Source organism: Danio rerio, chromosome 8 (assembly GCF_049306965.1).
Source record: "Danio rerio strain Tuebingen ecotype United States chromosome 8, GRCz12tu, whole genome shotgun sequence".
NCBI lineage: Eukaryota > Metazoa > Chordata > Actinopteri > Cypriniformes > Danionidae > Danio > Danio rerio.
The window spans coordinates 43,519,480-43,544,326 of NC_133183.1; the positions used below are offsets into that span (position 1 = coordinate 43,519,480).

At 36.1% G+C, this 24,847-nt stretch overlaps 1 protein-coding gene across 26 annotated transcripts in view; it reads left to right on the top strand.

Annotated features, from left to right (window-relative positions):
* The window catches only part of magixb (MAGI family member, X-linked b), a 179,161-nt gene that overhangs the window by 33,830 nt on the left and 120,484 nt on the right, over positions 1-24,847 (top strand). For all 26 annotated transcript variants that reach the window (XM_021478474.2, XM_073910911.1, XM_073910912.1 and 23 more), the window contains exons 2-3: positions 11,319-11,605; positions 24,538-24,654. In XM_021478474.2, coding sequence (XP_021334149.1) covers positions 11,329-11,605; positions 24,538-24,654 — 394 coding nt within the window. In that variant the 5' untranslated portion in view covers positions 11,319-11,328. The remainder of the gene's footprint in view (positions 1-11,318; positions 11,606-24,537; positions 24,655-24,847) is intronic.

Below are 24,847 nucleotides of genomic sequence, written 5' to 3' on the forward strand. Positions count from 1 at the left end.
TTAAGTGGAACGGCATGTTGCCACCCTTCATGTGCAAAAACCATGTGCAGAGTATTGTCCCAACAGAAGGTCACACAGCTGGATAGACAAAGAACAGAGAAGGGGAAATGAAATACAGCATGTGCTCATCTACAGTGTATAAATCCATGACATTGTCACATATGCATCAGCCCTTCCATATACCTTTGTAGATACTGTTTCATTCTACACCTGTTTGTACACACACAGAAATGAATCAGAGAGACTGACATACACTCCATTTAATAAGTTGTACTGTCTTAATGCCATCTTTTAAATATGTCAACATGATTTCTAAAATTATTTATCCACTTAAAAAAATAATGTTTATTTTGGTGTATTTGTAGTGTTATTCCGCCCCTCTATCCAGGGACACCTGAGCTCTCCTGCTCCAAGGTCACATCCACGACTCCTCTTCCTGTGCCAGTGGCAGCCTGCGTGGAGCCTGGCTCAGTTTGTCTCTGTCTCGCTGGCTGTTAAAAAAAAGACTCCTCCTATCAGCTGCCGGATCTCTAGGGGGTGTGGCTGGATAAATGACCGATCGGCCAATCGCTCAACTGGAAACAATTAGTCATGTCTCCTCAGATGCTGCTCATGCTGTTTAATTAGCCTCATTAAGCCTGGTGGGCAGGACAGCTTGAGGGGATGTGCAAATATGTATCTGTGGTTACTACTGATCTGCAGTCAGGTTGACTGCTCCTCCATCTGACCCCTGGTTAGGATTGCATCGATCGCCAATTAGGAAATATTGATCTTTCTCAGACTCTCCCCCCCCTTCAGTGGTAATAACGTAAGGGAGACAGTTAGGACGAAAACGTAAGATGTTGCTGTAAGTTAGCTCCTGCGCTGACCTGCTGTAAATAATGTTTTATGGTTATTGAAACTATGCAATATGTTTTTTTTTACTCCACATAGGTGTTTTTTAAGGGTTCATTTGTTTTTTTATTTAAAAATCAGAATGTCCTTAAAATATACTGTTTGGGGAAAATCACTTCACCCATGTTTGCTTGTCAAAAATCAATTTTAAGCTGTTATTTTATGGTATTTAAAATATTATTTGAATTGCTAACGAGTTTGAATTCATTGATAGGGCGTTATGATATTGTTTGCTGGCTAAATATACAATCTCATTTCTAGGTTTATTTCTAGATTAATTATTTTCTAGGTTATTGCAAGATTTCTGCAACAATGGCTGCGTCCCAAATTGCCTACTACTTAGTAGGTACTGCAATTGAATTTGAATTGACTACTTGACCATTAGAAAAGTACACTGCATGCCGAAAATATTCATAGCGCTTTACTTTTTCCACATTTTTTTTAATGTTGAAGACTTATTCCAAAATGGATTAAATTCATTTATTTCCTCAAAATTCTACACACTATACCTCATAATGACCATGTGAAACAAGATTTTTTTTTCATTGTTGCAAAGTTATTAAAAACAATAAAAAGTAAATAAATCACATGTACATAAGTATTTACAGCCTTTGCCGTGAAGCTCTAAATTGAGCTCAGGTACATTCTGTTTCCACTGATCATTCTTGAGATGTTTCAGCAGGTCATTTGGAGTTCACCTGTGGTAAATTCAGTTGATTGGACATGATTTGAAAAGGCATAAAGCAAAAGTGTACAGTTTATGAGCTAATCGCAAAAGTTTTAGGGGGGCTACAGCCTCCCTAAAATAGGCCAAGCAACGCCCATGCTTGATGGTTTTCATGGTAGTTAATCAGGGTGTTCTGTGTTGGTGCTATATTGCTAGGGTATTGCTTGATGGTTGAGAGGTCATTCTGGATGGACACCATTGCCAAACATTGCTGTGTTGTTGCCAGATGGTTACTTGTTTAATACACACACTCTAGGGCAGGGATTGGCAAACTCGTTCCTGGAGGGCTGGTGTCCTGCACAGTTTAGCTCCAACTCTAATCAAACACACCTAGATTTCTAGTGATCTTGAAGACACTAATTAGCTTGTTCAGGTGTGTCTGATTAGTGTTGAAGCTAAACTGTGCAGGACACCAGCCCTCCAGGACCGAGTTTGCCCACCCCTGCTCTAGGCACTTGTAAGTGGGGAAAAGGATGACCGAGAGCATGGCATGTTGTGGGCCCCAGTCTGGTTGCCCTTGAAGATCCTGAAATATATTGTTTGTTGTGATCAGCACTTGACATTAAATTAATTAAATTTAAATTAAATATGTATATTTATTGTCTTGTATGTTGGCCAATATGATATATGTAAATAAGCTGAAATGCTGCATGCAATATTCTGATTGTATCTATTTTAACAAGCCTTGTTAGTTAACATGGTCTGCATGCACACCTTCTTATAGGCTCAGAACAAGGTGCATGTACATTTGAATGATTGTGTTGGTTGTTTAGGAACGATGCTAAATGATAAGCATAGGAACTAGGAGTGAAGTGTGTTAAAATGTGTGGATATGTCCAACATTAAGAGAAAGTGAGGACAAAAAAAGAAAATAAGATAAAGAAAAATAACTTTAGCAAGTCTACTTTCACAATTAACATCCTTACCTTATACTAAACAATTTAAAATTGTCAACTGATTAGCATAATTTGCAAGAGAAGTATGCAACACAGTAAGAAAGAAGAAGTATGCTTGGATAATATACAGTATCATACAAAAGAAAAAGATTGATTAATCTGTTGTTAGTCTAAACATTTTTTCTTTACTTTCTTTATTGTCCACATATGGAAATTTATCTCTGGTTTCACCACACATATAGGTGATAGGATAAGGTGATTACCAGTAAAGGGGGTTTAAACCCTCTTCTTTTAACCCTCTCAAGGACGCTACCTCTCAATCCTTGTTTCTTTGGAGAAAACCTTCGATACCTTAGCCTCCACTTCCTTAGTAGTCCATAGCTTATCATCTGGTCATCTGCATCAGTTTGCAGAAACAAGGCCAGGACAAGAGTTATATGAGTTCCTCCCGCATGTAGGTGAGCGATCACAAACACAGCCAGGCACTATGTCAGCTAAATCAGAAACCAACGAGTCCTCATATTTAAAAGTATTTAAGACTAATTAAAAACAAAACGAAAAAACAAAACACATAAAAACAAACTTTCCAACAAGACAAACTAGCACAACACCTGAAGTGTGCAGCAGAGATGCACCCCGAGGTTTACTTTTTTTCTAATAAAAAACAAAGACACAAAAGTAATAAAAATAAATTATTTACAGACTAAGTTTACATGGACATCAGTAATCAGACTATTTGTCTTAATCTGAATAAGGCAATAATATGATGGTGTTTACATGAATTCCTTTCATGATCCTGTTTTACTTGTGATAGCACATAATTCGTTTAACGTCATTGTCACCATGCTATCCACATTTCCTCCGGAGTTTCATGTAATTTTTGGGTATTTCATTTTTAATTTGTTGAATTCAACTGCAGTTTGGCACTTTCACTTTCATTCAGGAACATTTTATGCATGGCCCCTGTGACAAACGAGATATTGGATGCGAGCATGAACTGCTGGAAGAGTGTTGTTATAATGGTATTTGATACCGCACACCGAATGGGGAAAAAAACTCTCCCTATTAAGCGATGCAGGTGTCTGTGGTCTTTCACTGACTCGGTAGGTGCAGAGAATAGTGTCAAACAGCAAAGTGTGTATGGACTATACTGTCGCAAAACATGGTGAAAAGTCCTACATGACGGTAATAGTTTAAGGTCTTTACCTGTCTGTACTGCAATTCAATAATGCGACTAAAATCGGCATGTCTTATGTCTGTTTAGTTCGATTATAACTTTAGTCGGATTAAATTAATAAAAAATTGCTGTTTACATGGTAGACTCTTAATCAAAGTATTGTCTAAATCAGGGTGTGCTCAATCCTGTTCCTGGAGATCTACCTTGCTGTACAGTTTAGCTCCTACCCTGATCAAACCCACCTGAACCAATTAATTAGGACCTGAAATCCACTTGATAATTACAGGCAGGTGTGTTTGATAAGGGTTGCAACTGAAATCTGCAGGAAGGTAGATCTCCAGGAACAGGATTAGACACCCCTGGTCTAAATCATATTAAAATCAGATTATTGGTGTCCATGTAAGCATAATCAATGTTTTTATTCTAATTGATTCTTTTCTAAAATATTACAGGAAATACTGTGTAAAAATTCCTTACTTTGTTAAACATTATTTGGGAAATATAAAAAAATTAGACTTCAACAGTATATAAAATATATTATCATCTCCATTGAACTTGAAGCTGTACTTTGGTGGTGATATTTGTTGTTTGATAAGGATTACTGTAGTACCTTGGGAAAAATGGTTTCCGCTGCAAGTATTTGTGAGCCAGTAGTCTTGCTCTTTTTCTCTCTCTCTCCCATATTGACCGCTTGATCTGGTTTATCCCTTTGGCCGTCACGAACATATTTTCCCCCATCTTATCTAATCCTTATCCTCTCTCTCGTCTCCAGCTCTATCTGGCGTCAGTCCTCTAACTAACCTATCTCTGCATCTCCTCAGTGACCCGACTCCTTGCCCTCCGCTCACGTTCATTCCTTCATTCTGTCAGCCCCTCGCGCTCCTCGCCATCTGTCCTGTCTTGATCTCCCTCTCTGATTATCTCTCTCTTTCCCCCTATCTGTTTCTGGCCGGACATCTACACATCAGCGCCGCTTTAAAGTGGCTCCCTAGTAAGAGATTGGACGGGGCCGGCGAGGGAATGACAGCGCTGTTCCAGTACTGTCATGTCTCAAGGCGCTCTCGCTCAGACTGCACCTGCCCCTCGCGCCAGCCTGGCCAACTGTCACTTAGTGGGGCATCTCCACATTTTAAAGCTCTGAGAGTTGAATATCGCAGTCTCTTTAAATCACGGTCTGGCACCTTTACATCAGACGATCTGTCCACTCCAGTTGTATTAATGAAAGCTGAAACTCTGCTGAATTTGATTGATGTTGGGAGGGAGAATTGTGTGAAAAGTGTTTGGTTGCTTTTTCGTGGAAAGCATTTTAAGTTTACTTGGCTTTAAATCTGTCTTTTGTTGAATTTAGCTGTGTTCATATGGGATTAGATTTGTGCCAAATAAAACACACATTTTTTTATGAAATGAACAAAAATAAACATTGTAAAATTATTAAAACACTCTGAAACTGAGTTGGATAGATGTTGAAAGTGAGATTTCTGTGAAAATCAGTTGGTAGTTTTTCCTTGGAATGCATTTTAAGTGTATTAAGGTTGATTATTTTGCTTTTAGATATTGTTGAATTGGGTGGCACAGTGGCTCAGTGACGAGCACTGTCCCCTCACAGCAAGAAGTTTGCTTTTTGAGTCCCGGCTGGACCAGTTGGTGTGGAGATGGCATGTTCTGCCACAATGGATTTCCTTCGGGTGCTCCGGTCCAGTCCAAAGACTTGCGATATAGGTGAACTGAATGAACTAAATGTGTGAGTGAATGGTTTATTCCATTGTAGCAAACTCTGAAATAGATACTAAGCAGAATAAAAATGAAAATCAATGTATGAACTTTGTTGAATTTAGCTCCTTTCCTTTGCGATTAGATTTGTTACAAATAAAAATGAACAAAAGATTAATGAAACCAACAAATATAAACATTGAAAACAAGCACCATGAAATTGAATTTGATGGATGTTGCAAGTAAAAACTGTGTGAAAATTATTTGCTTTTTATTCTTGACAAGGATTTTAAGTATATTTGGCTTTAGATTTGTATCTGTTGCTGAATTTAACTGTTTTCTTATGACATTAGCTTTGTGCCAAATAAAATGGAACAATTTTTGTGCAACCAACAAACATAAACATTGAAAAATGAGAAAAGCATGCTGAAATTTAATTTTGCATGTGGGAATTGTGTAAAAATAATTTTGTTGTTTTTTCTTGGAAAGCATTTTAAGTTTATTTGGCATTACACCTGTATCTATCATAGAGTTTAGCCATTTTCATATATGGGATTAGATTTGTGTCAAATAAAATAAAAAAAAAAGCTTCTGAAAACAAAAAAGAAATATATTGCAAAATATAAACACTAAGAAAAAACACTAATTTAAACACAATAAAAAACACTGGAAGACTGGAATTTGTAGATATCGTAAGTGAAAATTGTGTGAAAAACCCTTTGCTTGTTTGTTCTTGGAAACGATTTTATTTGGCTTTACATTTTTATCTGTTGTTGAATTGTTTTCATATTGGATTAGATTTGTGCCAAAAAGTAAAACGAGTGTTTGAATGTGAAAAAAAAAGAGAAAAACAGTCTGAAACTGAAATGATGGATGTTGTAAGTGAGAATTGTGTGAATTATTTTCTTGAAAAGCATTTATTACAGAATTTAGCTGTGTTTATATGAGATTAGCTTTGTGCTTAATAAAACAAACAAGATGTTATTAATGTAGTTAATAGTGAAGGTGTTGTAAGTGAGAACTGTGTGAATCATTTGCTTGTTTGGAAAGCATTTTAAGTCTATTTGGCTTTAGATCTTTATCTGTTGTTGAATTTAACTGTTTTCGTATTGGAATAGCTTTGTCCCAAATAAAATGGAACAAACAATGTGTGAAAGCAACATATTGAAAAACAAGAAAAGCACCCTGAAGCTGAATTTGATAGATGTTGCAAGTGAAAATCATTTGTTTGTTTACAGTATTTGGCTTTAGATCTATATCTGTTGTTGAATTCAACTGTGTTCAAATGGAAGTAGATCTGTGATAAATGAAAGGAACAAAATGTTGTGAACATTTTGAACATTAATAAAAACGAGGAGAACGAGGAGAGGAGAACTAGAAAAATATTTTGAGTTTATTTTGCTTTACACTTGTATCTATCTGCAATTTTTTTTTATGGGATTATTTTTGTTCCAAATAAAACAAACACTCTTTGTGAAATCAAACAAACATATACATAAAAAATGATGAAACACTTTAAAAAATAAAAGCAATCAACTAAATAGCAAAAAAAGTAATCATCATCAAATAAACTGCTTTCTTTGTTGACTTTATTTCAGCTTATCTTTTGCTAAATGCAGTTTTGAAAGGACTACCAGTGTTCATTTTCGCTTTCCAAGATTGCTTTTGCCATTTCGAAACAAACTTCTCTTGAATGCAGGCTTAGTGCAGCAGAACCTTTTGTATTTGTCACAAATCTGATCTCTTATTTTCAAGTTTATAATCGGATAATCATTTTAATTTTGCATTTGTGTCACACAAAATATAAGTAGTTACGTTTTCACACTGTTTTTTTTTTACTATCTTCAAGTATAGTTAGATGTACAAATAATGTAAATATTTTTAAAATGTGGAAAACATATTTCTCAACTACATCTTAAAAGGCATAATTGACTTTTTCATTTGTCACATAGCAACAAATAATGGAACATTACATTCAATTGACTTACTCATTGTGTAGGAAGTTAAATACATAGTAAATCATATGAAGAATAGACAAAGTTGCATCATTATGTGTAATATAGTCGTAAATCATCATTTCAATAAGCTTTCTGTTTATGTTATGCAATAGCAATTTTGTTTATGCAGACTAATATTACAGAGCACAGGCCCCAGTAGGCCAGGTCTAGAGGATTTTGTGGAAAAAATAAAAACTAAAGACTGGTTGAGTGACCAAAAATAGTATCCGGCCACATAAGCCACACACAATTGATCCATTTTATTGCATTGGATGATAAAATATAAAGTCAAGTGGCTTCTGCAGACAAAATTCTGCTAGAGGTTTTCCCAGAAGTAACATACCTTTTTCTGAGGCACTTTTTGCAATGACTTTTAGTTTTGGAGGTCAGTTCTGCTCAGGTTTACACAGGCTTGTGGTTTAACTGTGGAGATATTTCTTAAATTTTACATTTATGTGTATTTATCAAAACTAATAACCCTTTACGACAATGTTTCATTTATTTAAATTAGCTAATTCTATTAATTGATATGTTAATTTTATGTTGTATTTTTTTAATAACTGACATTTATAAAGGTTTCTTTGTTGCAATGACCAAGCATACAAAGATATTAAAGATGTAGAACTACTAGTGTTCTAGACCATTATTTCAAAGTAAAAATGCATGGTAACACTCCACATAAACATTATTGCATGTCTAATTAAGATGTAAACAGTTTTTTTTTTGAACATCATTATTTATATTTAGTCTTCCCCAGACTACTCTCATTAAGGGTATGACTTTTGGAGTCTGAGATATATTGAACTGACATCAAATAGAGCTCTAAATTTGGAAATCATGAGCTTGTCAGAGTTACTTTCTTTATTATTAATATTTAAATGAACTATGGCTGGTGGCGCAGTGGGTTGCACTGTCACCTCACAGCAAGAAGGTAACTGATTTGAGCCTTGGCTGGGTCAGTTGGCATTGCTGTGTGGAGTTTGCATGTTCTCCCTATGTTTGTGTGGGTTTCCATCGGGTGCTCCAGTTTCCCCTACAAGTCCAAAGACATGCGCTATAGTTGAATTAGGTAAGCAAACTCGTCCGTAGTGTATGTGTGTTAATCAGAATGAATAGGTGTTTCCCAGTACTGGGTTGCAACTGGAAGGGCATCTGTTGCGTAAAATATATGCTGGATAAGTTGGTGGTTCATTGCGCTGTGGCAACTTAGTCGAAAAGAAAATGAATGAATGAATAAATGAACTATCTTTTTGAAGGATTGAAATAACAGAGTACCTGCAATGCATCCATCCTTCAGAGTAGTCAATTTTAATTTATAAGCTGTTTTATTTAGAGATATCCTATTAGTTTCATGCATTAGTTTACAAATATAATTCTATAATTCATTTTTAAAACATGTGATGATTAACTGGTTGTTATTGGAATTATTTGTCATAATTTAAAATAAAATTAAAGTTTGCTCACTATATATTCCAAACAACATTCCAAACAATTATGATTATATGATGATACTTTTATGAGTATAACCTTTATGACCTTTATAAACACAAAAGAAGATTTCTTCGACGAAAAACCAGTTATCATTAACATCGATTGTATGAAAAACAAATACTATGGAAGTAAATGGTTTCCAGCTTTCTTGGAAAAATTTTGAAAATTGCAATGCGCGATTCTGCAATAGTCACATTGCAGGATCTGTGATGTCAAGTTGGGATTATAATTAACCAGAAAACACAAAATTTTACTTGGATGCATTTTTAAAGGTTCAAGACACCCTGGAGTACTTAAAAAAATAATTGACAGATTTGTGTGTGTTGAGCATCAATTAAGACAATGTTAGCACCTGTCAGCTTTAATTGTGGAGAAAACTGGATAATTTGGTGCATTTGTCAGCTAATTTCATATTCCGGGTTTAAAATAATTTTTGGGGTGGGATCAAAATCATTGACGTAGTGCGAATCTGCTAGTGGAGTGATGATGCGTTGGTTTCTCATTATTATTTATAGCTGAGTTGTGTTATTGTGTTGTGTTCACACATGTTCACACATGTTTCTCCAGGTTACCGGCAGGGTTAATGTTTGAAATAGACCTGCTGCACTGCTATCCACTGTGTCTGCATTCAGTCCTCTTCATTTAGAAGTTTGAATAAACACGATAATCTTTATAATGATATATGAAACTACTTGTACAATCAAAACTATGTAGTTTTTTTTTTACATTTGATTATTGAATGTGTAGCTCAATACTGTCAGACTCCACCAAAAACCTTAAAATTATGTTTATTTCCTATTTATTTTTGTTCTACGATTTTCATCTGTGCTTTAATTTGTTTTATTTAGTATATTTTTGGATAATTTTGTATATTTTATGCAGATACACTCTCCTAGAAAATCATCCCAAGCAGTGAAAAACTATAAATTCCTTCCAAAAAATTACTATTTAAGTCATATCATAAAATTTTGTTCATATCATTATATATATAAGGCAAGGCAAGGCAAGGCAAGGCAAGTTTATTTATATAGCACATTTCATACACAGTGGAAATTCAAAGTGCTTTACATAAACAGGAATAAAAAAGACAAGTTTAGGAACATAAAATGCAGACAATAAAAATTATTAAAAACAGATAAAAACAAATTAAAATGAGTTAAAATAGGTTATAAAAGAATGAAAAAGAAAACGAAAAACATAATAGTGCGATCTGTCGGAGGCAGCACAGTGCTCATTCAGTAAAGGCACAGCTAAACAGATGTGTTTTCAGTCTTGATTTGAATGTGCCTAATGTTGGAGCACATCTGATCATATCTGGAAGCTGATTCCAGCAGCGAGGGGCGTAGTGGCTGAAGGCAGATTCACCCTGCTTAGACTGAACTCTTGGAACTACTAGTTTATATGATCCTAAAGATCTGAGTGATCTGTTAGGTTTGTATTCAGTGAGCATATCTGTAATGTATTGAGGTCCTTGGCCATTTAGTGATTTATAGACCAGTAATAATACTTTAAAATCTATTCTGAATGTAACTGGGAGCCAGTGTAGAGACCTGAGGACAGGTGTGATGTGCTCTGATTTCCTGCTTCTGGTCAGAATTCTGGCTGCAGCATTCTGGATGAGCTGCAAGTGTCTGACTGTCTTTTTGGGAAGGCCAGTGAGGAGTCCATTACAGTAATCCACCCTGCTGCTGATAAAAGCATGAACAAGTTTCTCTAAGTCTTCACTGGAAACAAAGCATCTGATTCTTGCAATATTTTTGAGATGATAGTATGCTGATTTACTGACTGCTTATATATATATATATATATATCAGAAATACAAAATATTGCAATGTCAGTTTTTTCCAGTATTGTGCAGCCCTAGTGTGATTAAATGATGACAGAATTAATTTTCTTTGTGATCTCTTTAAAAAACAACAGCATTCATATAAACTTATTTTTTAGCATGTATTCATGTTTTGAACTATTTTTTGGGGCCACTGCATGTGTTCTTGAACGTCTGGCTTGATGAGATCCTCCACCTGTTTTGATGCAGCAGGTTTGTGCTCATTTTGCCTCCCACTGACACGGCATCTGTTGATTTGTCTGGAGGGTCCTTATAGCCCACATAGAAATGAGGACATGCTCTTATTGTTCAAGGCAAAACCAACCTCCTGCCCTTTTTTGATCTGTCTGCTCCATGTCAGCTCCAGATTTAAAGAAGTAGTTCATGGAAAATGAATGTTCTGCGATTTATTTAGTCTCTCGAAAAACCTTAAGACTGTCTTTCATCCATCGATATGTACAACATTTCTAAGCAGTCAGTGTTTTGCATTAGATTTTCTCTGTTTAGTCCCTACTGACATGAATTTAATCTCTGTTTATATCCTCTCTTTCTCTTTCTCTCTCTCTCTCTCTCTCTCTCTCTCTCTCTCTCTCTCTCTCAGCTCGGTGGCCATGTCTAAGGTTGCAGTAAAGAAGCTGCACTGGCGGTCCAAAGTGCAGGAGAACTTCGTCCCACTGGTCGGCTCTGGAGAGTTGGGGATAGCCATCGGGGGCGGGGCCGATTATGGAGAATTCCCATTCGTCACGGCTGCACCAGGGGGCGGGATCACAGTTGGCGATATCATCTTAGAAATTGGAGGGACTCCTGTTTTGGGCCTGACTTTAGGAGATGTGCGTGGACTTCTCAACTCCTGCCCTCATCCGATCCGCATCAAGACTGTTTCTCCAGGTAATGATTGAGCATAACATTGTCACTGCACTGGTATTAACATGGATTTGAGGTCTCTAAATCATAGTTTTCCTTCAGTTCTTTAAGATTGTTAGTGGTTCTTGATATTTTGAGCATCAGAATTATTTTATTTATTATTTTATAGATCTCATCAGTGTTCGATATTTACATTGATGATCATGGGTTTTTTGGCAATGTTAGTTTGTGTAATGCATGCTTCAGTGAATCAAATTTATGTATATTTAAATTTTAATTTAAATGATATCTAATTTATTAATAAAACTTAAGATTGTTTCAGTGATTTGTGAAATATTTATAGTATTCTGACCTACAGTATTCTCTGATTAGCTTCAGAGGTTATCAAAGGTCAAACTATGCATCTTTACTGTATTTTTTAGGCTATACTGTAGAAACACTATGTGTTTAGTCTATGTAGAAACAAAGACCTGTTTTCAAAAGAACTGTCATGTGAACACTTCACAATGTCTATTGGTGCTCTAGATCTTCGGTTTCAGACTCTTGAATTCATTGTTTCTTGCATAGATTGATTGGAACTTTCATGCATTGACAAAGGTACTGTTATAGGGGTGGTCAAATGTAAACTTATATGATCTGTTAGGTCAGAGATGGTACATTCCACTGTGGCGACCCCTGAAAAATTGAATGAATGAATGTTAGATCAGAAAAAACTATTTCCTACTGTTAAAGGGCTGTACCCTACATACCTCTTGTTTTGATGTCCTTCATGTGGGAAAACGAGTTAATTAGGTGGGTCAATCCCTCACCAAACCCCCAGTAATTTACATTATTCTCACAACCTTCTCATAGGTTCTCATAAACATATTTATCCTTTATTTTAGCAGGATAGTCCCATTTAGATACAAGATCTCTTCTTCTAGAAAGTCCAACCAAAATGGCTGCACAAAAAGTTTTGTACTAAAACACATGTAAACAAAATAAAACAAATGCAATTGAGCTATGTTCTCATAAGACAAATATTAGAAACAAAGAAAGAAAATAGAAAGAAACAAAGAAACAAAGAAAAAGAAAGAAAAAAAAATAGATAGATAAAAAATATTTTATATTTAAATTTTATAACAAGTACATGTTCCCTTTACAACAGAGCCATACGACTGAAGGATACTTATTTATTTATTTATTTATTTATTTATATAACAGTGGGAGTTTTGCCGAACTCTGAATAAACTCTTGGAACATGTATAAAAACTATAAACTAGTAATTTACCTAATATTCTTTTGTGATAAACAGCAGCATATTCACTTTCCTTCGTTGTATGAAATTATAGGGTTTATCTCGTTGTATTAATGTAAAATGTGTGTGAAAGTGAAAAAGAAATCCAAATTTTAATCTTAATGTTTTTCTATACGTATGTACAATCCCAGTTTGTCATCTAACCATATACTGATATATATATTTTTTGCAATAGATTAAATTTGTAAAGTTAAAGTTCTGTTAGTTGATCTGTTTTAGTGCAACAATTTCATTTTATCCAAATTTAAAACCAAATTTAAGTTGGTCATTGACAGTCTTAAAAACTTAATTATTTCCTGCAAGAGATTGATTCATTGAAATTCATTGAAAGGTACAGGAGCTGTCACGTGGGCAGTACCTTTTCAAAAGGTACATATTTGTACCTGAAGGGTTCATAATGGTACTTCAAAGGTACTTTTTAGGTACATTTGGGTACTAATATGCACATTTTAGTTACCACTGTTGAATATTTGGGTACAAATATGTATCTTATAAAAAGGTACTGCCCCAGTGACAGCTCCTGTACCTTTATTTTTGAGAGTGTATACATAATTGTGCCTGAATATAATCAGAATTTAAATTAATTCCAGCTGAGGTTTCTCCACAACCAAGGTCATTAATAAATAATAAAACTGGTGCTAAAATAGAGCCCTGTGGGATACCCTTTGTCATTTTCTCTTCATTTGAAATAATCTTTTCAACTGAAACCCACTGAATCCTTAACTTAAGTTGAAGCTCTGAATATCTACAAACCACCAATAACAAACATTGCAGCTACCTAGCAACATGCTAACAACCACTGAAATAATCTCAGCATTTGCATAGTCTCTCTTTTACAAATGGACTGCAATTCAATAAACAAAATTAAGAAAATAATCATAATTCAGCAACTATGCATTAAAGTTTTCCAAAAGTGATAGTAAAATACATTAATGAAGATACAAAAGATTTCTGTTTCAGTTAGACACTGGTTTGTTGAACCTTCTAGTCAAGGTTTCCACAAAAATGCAGTAAGAGCAGCAAACAATCCTATTAGAATACTTTCTAAAGGATCCTCATTAACTACTGAAATATAGCTGCTAAAAATTCATTTTTACAAAACTTACCATTTATTATTTTTATCATCTATCAGTTTTTGTTTGTTTGTTTGTAGAATGATATTGATGTATTACTATAGTGTTTATTACAGTTTTTATATTGATAGTTTTCAGTAGATTTTTTTTATTAGAGTTGGAGCTAAACTTTGCAAGACACCGGCCCTCCAGAACCTAATTTGCCCACCCCTGATGTAAATCGATGCTCTCAAACTCAATTCCTGGAGAGCCACAGCTCTGCACAGTTTAGCTCTAACACACACCTGCTTAAATATTTCTAGTAGTCTTTTGCTGTTTCTCAATATGTGTTCTTCAGCGTTCTTGTGTCATCGTGTTCTCGTCATCATCAACTGCTAAAGTTCAGTTCCAAAACTCAAGACCGCAAGAACAGAGGACGCATGAAAGTTCTCGGATGTGATATCGAGGACACGTCGATGCAGACTTGAGCGCAAAACTCACTCGAGATGTCCCAGAAGTCATTGCGGCTGAATTAAGGAGATAGGAAGTGCAGCATTTTATATAAATTTATTCATTTATTCATTTAAGTTCAAAGATATTACTTATTTATCTTAGGAGTTTCCCTAAATGACACGATGAAAGTAAACATTACCATGAATATCTTTAAAAAGACATAAACACATTAAAGCCTTCCTTACACTGTGAGATTTCACTACCATGATAATCTTTATAAAGGCATAAACACATTAAAAGTGTTTATTCGCAGAAATTAGTATTAAAATTAGTTTTATTTGTAATGTTCAACGTATATTTATAATCTCTTTATTCACAGTATTATATATTTAAATAGAATGCGGCATCTCTTTCCTTACAGGACCCGTTCTGTGTTCTTGCAGTTTCCTCAGTTAATTCTTCCTAGGTAACTTGGCAAGATCGGTCTCCACAAGAACGCAAGTCTGTTCACTGTGTTCTTGGAATTGAAAAGCAGCCTATGGCTGTTCTTCCTGATGGTCACATGACCTTTACTTGTTTTTAATGAAAAATTATTATTATTATTATTATTATTTTTCATAATCCTGGACAATTTTAGCATGTGAGACTGCACGAACATGGCTCCCATGTCACACTTAAGATCTCAGCTGTCATAAAGTCGAACTGAGAGAAACACAAAAGAAATCTTTCACTATCTATCTCTTGGATTGATGCTCATCGTACCTGTTGTCACACTGCAGGGAGGTGTCCGAAATCTTCTGACACTGCTAGAGCTTCATCAGAGGAAAAATCTGATCGTAACTGGCACTAAGCTGCTCTCTGTGAACATGTCAAACCAACGATCAAAGATCACAGATTTTAGCCTAGGATTTCAGGAATCTTTTAGGATTTCCCAAATTTGTCTCAGATGACAAAATTGTGGCTGAAATCTCACAGTGTCAGCATGACTTTAATGTTTTTTTGCCTTTTTAAAGATTTTTATGGTAATGTTTACTTTCACCATCTCATTTAGGAAAACTCTTGAGATAAATAAGTTATATATCTGAACTTTAATAATAAATCTATATAAAATGCTATGCTTCCACTTCCTTTATTCAGCTGCAATGACTTCTGGGACTTCTCAAGCGAGTTTGGTGCTCAAGTCTGCATCGATGCATTCTCAAAATCAAGAACACATCCGGAAACTTTTATGCGTCCTCCGTTCTTGCGGTCTTGAGTTTTGAAACTGAACTTCGACAGTTGATGATGACGTTGAACCTTGATTAGTTGGATCAGGTGTCTTTAATTAGGGTTATAGCAAAACTGTAAAGAGCTTTGGCCCTCCTGCATTTGAGTTTGAGACCTATGATGTAAATTAAAGTATATAAAGTAAATTCACTGTATTCTATATTTAAAACACTTTTTTTCTCATTAGAAACAGGTCCTCCTAACTAATACCTCTATATCAGCTATTCTTAATGTCAAAACAGCATGACATATTCCAACACTAAAACATTATTCCCCGATACATGGCAAAATTCATCTTTGTCAGCTCTTTATATGGAGATTTTGGTCCCTGGTTGCAGGATTGTGGTATTTATGTCACATTGGTCACATGTCACCCCTAGGGGGAGCTGATATTTATCCCACAGTGTCATGACATAGGTGATTTTTTTTTGTCAAACAATATGTCACACCTGACCATGACTTCCTCTGTCCTCTGTTAGATTGATGAGCAAACCGAGTCCTCTATATTCCCTCACCCTTGCCCCTCTCTCTCTCTTTCTCTCTCTCTCCTCCGCTGTTCTCGCATCTCTAACACCTCCAACTACTAACTGCTGAGTATTAAATTGAGCTTTGTCAGTAAGGTTATAATTTACAGTTGTACGTTGCATTAGCTGATGAGAATATCCCATAGGCCTGTAATACGGACTTACGGCTCCTGCTCTGTTATTAATATCATTTTTTTTTATCTGCCTGTGTTTCCTATATAAACAGTGGCCACAGAGAACAGGAGCTGTGTGCTAATTCTGGCACTTCTATTTTAAAATAGATCAATATGTACTGTCCCCGATGAAATACATCCAAAAGCAGTTCTGTTTTTCTAAAGGCTGGAAGGGATCAGAGTGAAAGCTTGAGGATTTAAACGGTTTCATTTCCATTGTTTCTTGCTTCTAATATTCTGCAGGATAATGAATTATTAAACAGCGTCTTTTTGATGTTTGTTTGTTTATGTTTAAAATATGTCTAATAGACGTCTCTCACAGACATCTTGCACTGTAATAAATCTGTTAACAGTTTGTGTATTCTGTGATTCACAAGTGTTTTTCTTTTATTTATGGTTATGAATTGCATTATGGGATGTTGATCACTGCTTTGTCAACTGTTGATGTTGAAAATTGAACTCTACAGTTTAACAAAGTGAATTTTCAGTAAAAGTAAAATAATAAAGAGAGAAATAATTCTGCAAAATAACTGAAATAGATTCTGGCATCTTATTTCAAGGTTTTTTGCTGGCAGCTAGCTCTCTGCAACTCTTAATGGTCGAATAGGGTCTGTCTGCGGACTGAAGACAAGGGCGTAACTTGATTGTGCCTTAGGGGCGTAACTTGAAGTACGTTAAAGGCATAACTTGAAGTTATGGAGTCATGTTGTCGGCTAGATAGTGCTGTACATCAGTTATTAACGTCTACACCCACCACATCCCCAGATCCAACCATCCCAGTTATTAACGTCTACATCTTCCCTAAACTTTAACTCAACCACCAGAATTATTAACATCTACACCTTCCACAACCCTTAACTCAACCATCAAAGTTATTAATGTCCACACCTACCCCAACCCTTAACCCAACTATCAGAGTTATTAACATCTACACCTCCCCCGAACCTAAACCCAACCATCATAGTTATTAATGTACAGCCGCGAGTTGTGAAGGCTTTCATACTTGACACGTTCGCCATTGTACTGTTATTTGCAACCAAAGGGGGTGATGCAGAGTAGGCTAACTGTCATGACAAAACAGATGAAGTCAATGAGTGGAGTTGCATGAGTTGGTAAATAGATGAATATAATATATCACATGACTTGATTGTGGATAAGTTTAGAGAAATCGCATGAAAACATCTGTTGAAAATGTTCTCTGGTTAGTATTTCTGCCATCTTGTCAACTTGGTTCAATGGGATGACGATAACATCAAGTTACGCCTCTAACTTACTGCAAGTTACGCTCTTTCATCTTACGCCCCCGTCTTGTAGTCCGCAGTCAGATACACTTGACATGGTCGCCCACTGAAGCTAAGTAGAGCTGTGCCTGGTCAGTACCTGCACAAAAACAAAAAAAAAATCTGTAATTTTACAGTTTATTTCCGGGGGAGTTGGGGTGCCGGCCGTTAAATTACAGAAATAAACCGTAAAATAACGGATATTAAATTGCAGAAATTTTCTTATATTAAAATTTCTGGTAAATTTCTGTAATTCAACAGCTGTTATTTTACTGTAAATTTTTGTAATTTATTGTCCGTTATTTTATGTTTTACCTTAGGTGTCAGAAATAAACTGTAAAAATATGATTTTTTTTTTTACAATATAGATACATGGGAAAGCTAGGATGCTGCCAAAAGTGGTGCAAGTGAGGCCAGCAGGGGATGCTCAACCTGCTGTTTGTGTGGGTCCTAATGCCCCAGTATAGCTAAGGAGACTGTACTGTTCAGTGAGCGCCGTCTTTGGATGAGATGTTAAAACGAGGTCCTAACTCTCTGTGGTCTTTAAAAATGCCAGGATGTTTTTCGAAAAGAGTAGGCGTTTAACCACGGCTTCAAGCTATTAAAATGTTTATAAAAGTTGCTGTAATAATTTTTTTCAATTAGATGTGTGTTTAAAACATATAAAAGAAGCCTGGTCTAGGGAATTGATGAAGAAGTGCTTGATGCCTGGAATGAATGTTTTAAAGAATGCATGGCTGTTCAATAAACACAAGGCACAGGTTAGTACAGTTTAAAATAGTTCATAGGATGTATTATTCAAAAAGTAAACTATAAGCTATAATTAATGCTATAAAAGTAAAATCTGTGATTCTATTTCCCCTATCTGTGACATGTAAAACAGAGTGTTCTCTATTCCACATGTTTTAGTTTTGTCCTAAATCCTTTAATTCCTGGAAATATATTTGGAAATGTATTTTTTTCAAAGTTTTTTCAAAGGCAGGTTAAGTTGGATCATTGTCTTACAATTCTTGGAAATTCCAAGACACTATGCACTTTTCCAAATTCCCAGCAACGTCCCATTTTGATGGCCCTAACTCTAGCAAAAAAAAAAAAAAGGATACTTTTAAACTGGAAAACTTCCTACCCGGGCAGCATAGTGGCGCAGTGGGTAGCACAATTGCCTCACTGCAACAAGGTCGCTGATCAGTTGGCATGTCTGTGTGGAGTTTGCATGTTCTTCCCGTTTTGCTGTGGGTGTCCTCCAGGGGCTCTGGTTTCCCCCACAGTCCAAAGACTTGCGGTATAGTTGAACTGAATAAGCTAAATTTGTCATAGTGTATGTGAGTGTGTGCAAATATATTTGGGTGTTTTCCAGTGTTGGGTTGCAGCTGGAAGGACATCCGCTGCGCAAAACATGTGCTGGATAAGTTGGCTGTTCATTCCACTGTGGTGACACCAGATTAATAAAGAAACTGAGCCAAAAGAAGATGAATGAATGCACTTCCGACCCTTTATGTTTCAAAGCATGGATGGGTGAATTGTGTCAAGTCATTCAGCTCGAGAGGATACGCTCCTTGGAATCAAAATCTCAACACCAATTTCAAACTGTATGGCAACCTTTTCTGGATTTCCTCAAAGCTGATTAGTGCTATGCCATAGATTTGTTGGAGCAATTGATCATACTCTGATAACTAAATATAAACATTATAATTGCTTGGATTGGTAAAACCCCCATACTTTGTCATTTATTCACTTTAAATTAATTATCTATTTTTATTTTCAGATTTTTTGCTGGGGTCGCTGTGTTTATACCTGTGAATTACCTTTGTACCTTTTTTGTATTTGAAAAAAAAGCTTAAATAAAATATGAAAAAAGTTTGTTGAAAAAAGATCAAGGTCATATAAAGCAATTCAAAAGCATTAATAAACTGGGAAAAAAATTAAAACTTGAATCACAGTATACAGAATATTTATTTGTGCAGTGTGCCTAAAACAGGCAAACGTTGTCATATTTTAATTTGTAATCTAACAGATGTCTAACAACAGTCCACAAATGTGTAGTCATTCATTCCTTTCTCTTTAATGTCTATTTTTGGGCTATTGTTAGATGTCTGTTAGATTTTTACAAACAGCCCAAAATTAGCCCTGTAGTAGCCATGATTTTTCACGTCTATTAAATATCTTTTAAACACACACACACACTCACGGACTCAAAAATCTTCAGGTACTATTGTGCTTGATTGCTTTTCTAGCCAATAGAGTGTTTAATGCTGGTTAATGTGGTTTACTTTGGTGGTAAAGCATTTTTAAATCCTTGCTATGCAATAGCTGAGGTGTTTAATGTTGCTTTTGTATTTGCTGGCTACTCCTGTGCTCTGGAGCTCTTGGGGAATTTACTAATGTGTTCTGGGGGTTGCCAGATCATTGCTAAGTAGTTACTAAGGCAGTGTTTCCCAGTCCTGTTCTTGGAGGCACACCATTTTCAAACTCTTCCTTATCAAATACACCTGAATCAACTCACCAGAACATTAGAATGGACCCCGAAAACAGAAATGAATGGCTTCGATAAAGGAGACATCCAAAATATGTACTGTTGATGTGCCTGCAGGAACAGGGTTGGGAAACACTGTATAAGGTGCACTGCTGAGTTTAGAGCATTACTATGCATTATATGTGGTCGCTGAGGTGTTCCTAGGTAGTTGTTATGGTAATGTCAATTCTATAGTATGCTTTTGCTTTCTAGCCCAAGTAAAAAAAAAAAGTTAAATCTATATTCATTCTGTTTGTAAGCACAGCAATAATTCCCCTTTTATGCAAATTCATGGGATTATTTTATCTTTTGTCAGGTAGAAAATTAACAATCTGTTTGATTTGGGGCATGTTCATAGCACAAACAATGCAGGACTATTGACATTAAGAAGATTGATATTGTACTTTGTGTAGTTACCTGACCCTAAATAATGATAATGTGTCTAAATTAAAGGTGTCATAGAATGTACATCTTTATTTACCCATGCATAGCTGAATAATAAAAGTTCAGCAAATGGAAATGGCATACCATGAGCCTCAAACACCACTGTTTCCCTGTTTTATGTCAATTTGTTGAGTGTAAAATTCTTGTGAGGCGAGTCTGAGCAAAAAAACTGTGTTTTGTTGCACACAGGATCATTATTATGCACACCTCAGGCTGTTTAATTGGCCACATTTCTTAGTGAGATGACCATTTTTTCCCTTATTGTTAAGTTTATCTAGGGTTTTATTAAACTTTCTTTGTTTGTGGGACTCTATTTTAAAAAGGCAGGGGAGACAGGGAGACTATAATCTGCGACACTATGCTCCCTCACATCTTTACATTTGTTTTTCTATATGTTGCAAATGGATGTGGACAGGAGGCAAATAGTGGTACCAGTGCACACACACACTTAAACTATTTTTTAGAATGGGTTATTATGAGTGGTTCTCAGCCAGCCATCTGTTCACAGCACCTGACAATACAAAATGGGGCCTATATGGATAAAAATTTATTAAGCTCCACCCAGAAAAGACATAAGGTCTGTTTAACTGTACCATTTGTTAGTTTAATGTGTATCCGCTTGTTAAGAGGTGACGTGTTGGTGACGTACGTAATACTGTTTCCGGGTCCAAGAAATTATTAGTTTATGATCACTTTTAATATGATCACTTTTAATTTAATTAATCTCTTTCTGGCCATCAGATATTAGGCATGAACATATATATTGCAACGTGATTTTCGAAAGTATCAAATCGCTTTGTAAATATTTATAATTACCATTTCATGAGTCTCCCCATACAGTTGAATAAAGCGATTGGACCTGGAAGCCGCTTCGCGTGACGTCACACTTAACAAGCGGACATTGCACAATTTGATGTATATGTTTGTAATGAGGCAACAAGCACATGTAGACTGCAGAGTATACACTCACTGGCCACTTTTTTCAGTACACCTTACTAATACAGGGTTGGACCCCCTATTTTGCCTTCAGAACTGCCTTAATAATTCGTGGCATAGATTCAACAAGGTACTGGAAATGTTCCTCAAAGATTTTGATCCATATTGACTGGATAGCACTATGCAGTTGCAACAGATTTGTCAGCTGCACATCCATGATGCAAATCTTTCATTCCACCACATCCCAAAGGTGCTCTATTGGATTGAGTTCTGGTGACTGTGAAGGCCATTTGAGCACATTGAACTCATTATTATGTTCAAGAAACCAGTCTGAGATGATTTGCGCTTTATGACAAGGCGCGTTTTCCTGCTGTAAGTAGCCATCAGAAGATGGGTACACTGTGGTCATAAAGTGATGGATATGGTCAGCAACAATACTCAGGTAGGCTGTGGCGTTGACACAATGCTCAATTGATATTAATGGGCCCATAGTCTGCCAAGAAAATATCCCACATACTATTACACAATCACCACCAGCCTAAACTGTTGATACAAGTTAGGATGGAATTATGCTTTCATGTTGTTAATGCCAAATTGTGACCCTACCATCTGAATATCGCAGCAGAAATCAAAACTCATTAGACCAGGCTATGTTTTTCCAATCTTCTATGGTCCAATTCTGGTGAGTCTGCGAATTATAGCATCAGTTCCCTGTTCTTAGCTGACAGGAGTGGGACCTGTGTGATCTTCTGCTACTGTAGCCCATCCGCCTTAAGGTTTGACATGTTGTACGTTCACAGATGCACTTTTGCATGCCTCAGTTGTAGCGATTGGTTATTTGAGTTACTGTAGCCTTTCTATTAGCTTGAATCAGTCTGTCTATTCTCCTCTGACCTCTGGCATCAACAAGACATTTGTGCCCGCAGAACTGCCGCTCACTGGATATTTTATCTTTATTAGACCATTCTCTGTAAACCCTAGAGATGGTTGTGCATGAAACTCTCAGTAGATCAGCAGTTTCTGAAATGCTCAGACCAGCCTATCTGGCATCAACAACCATTCAACATCCTCTATATTACCTTTTTTCTCCATTCTGATGCTCGATTTGAACTGCAGCAGATCATCTTGATCATGTCTACATCCCTAAATACATTGAGTTGCTGCTATGTGATTGGCTGATTAGAAATTTAAGTTTTATTAGGTACACCTGTCCAAAAAACAGTTATACAGGTGAACCTAATGAAGTGGCTGGTGAGTGTAAGCGAACAATGTACGGTTATGCATTGTGTCATATCACTTAGCTCTTACTACTATTTTTCCTAATTGAATGGATGCGAATAAACTTACGAAATGATCTGATTATGTAGAGATTGATATTAAGTCCTGTCTGTGTTTTAATATATCATCACCTTGGAATTATAAGGTTCTATCTGCGTTCTGAATGATTTTGAGATATTGAGCTTCAAAGTTTTTGCATTCCATAGCAAACAGTGTGTGTGTGTGTAACATTTGTTTTTAAATAAAAAGTCTTAATGTAAACAACTTATAAAAAATCATCCCATAATGTAAATAAGTTGTCAATTAATAAAAATATGTTCATAACTCAATTTTGACAAAAATGTCACAACCTACCTTAATGTGACGATGTTGAAGCTTCAAAATACAACTATAACAAATCTCTGCTGGTCCTTTTTGTTGAGTATAATTTAAATTTAAACTATTTTTCATCCACAACACAACTCATATGCAAAATAGGTTACTCTGGTGGCTTAAAGATACAGGAGCTCCCTCTAGATCAAATAAACCAGCCACTTAATTTCAAAAGATTTAACAAGGCAACTTCTCAATTTGTTAAAATGAAGTGTGATTACTTTGCACATTTCAGAGTACATCACACTGTGTGTGTGCGCGTGTGTGTGTGTGTTTGTGTGTGTGTGTGTGTGTGTGTGTGTGTGTGTGTGTGAGAGAGAGAGAGAGAAAGAGAAAGAGAAAGAGAGAGAGAGAGGGAGCAAGCAGTGACACAAGCTGCAGAGAGTAAGTGCAGAGCTAATTAGTATTCACAACCACTATTTTGACCATTCCAAATATGGTCATAATGGAGCTTTTGTTTATAGTGGTAATTTGTGGATTTATAAATAAGCATATAAAACCATAACACATACCGACACATACCGTAGATATCAGTGCACATTTAACGTATCGAATGAATGCACTAAATGGCACCTTTTAGAAGAGAGAGCTCAGAGAGAGCAGCAGACCAAGCAATAGCTTCCTCCCATAATATCGCAGGGGTCATTTCATACCTATATGCTGTGTGCGTGAGTGCACTCATGTGGTTGCAGGGCTTATGTTCCTTTATGAGAACTGTGAGCTGACTTTTATTACTATGAGAGGTGAGGTGGGGGGAGGGTCTGTCGTTTTGATGGGTTCGAAAGGCACTCTGTTCATCTATAACAGCCAAGTGGCCTGTCATCAGAGACCATAAAACACAGCAGATGAAATAAAGAGATCAGCCATGTTGAGGGGAGCACTGGGCAGCCGTGCCAAGACTGCGTGTGTGACATTTTTCACTTTAATCCAAGGCTGCATGTGTGTGGGAGAACGTCTCTGTATGGCGCACACTTTTCATTATAACCCAAATGCGTTTCTACATGGTGTGAGACAGCATTATGCTGACCATAAAAATGTGAATTCATTGTGGTCTTCAGTCTTTTGCGGTTCTGGCCGGATGGTAGAGCAACACTGGCTTCATTTGATTGATTGGATACACCGCTAATATCTGCAAAGGTTAATCAATACTGCCTCCGGGGACTGGGGAGAATGTATCTCTGTGTGTGTGTTTCTTTTCGCAAGCTCTTGAGTTTTTTTTGAATTGCAGATTTTGAGGTGGGTAAGCATGCTGTCACATTTGAAAATGTTAATTTATGGGGTATTCCTGTATTGAAAACACAGGGAATGTTTCTGTTTAGGATTATTTCAGTATTTCTGCTTATTCTGATTGTCTGTTTCTTCCTTTTAGGCTCAACTCTATGCAAGGATCTGAGATTATACTTGAGCAAATGTTTCACACCAGGATCTATGGACAGTCAGCTCCAGCAGGTGATCCGAGAAAACCTCTACCTGAGAGCCGTGCCATGTGAGTACTCAAAAATGTATATATGTTGATTTTTTTTAAAAAAAAATTAAGGAACAATTTAGTAATTTACCTTTTAAATGTCTAAAGATGCATTCATGTACTGCTGACTGGTTATTATTAGAACTTTTGATAAAATTAAAATCACTGACATATAATATGGCAAATGCATGAAAAAAACTGTAACTGTAGTTCA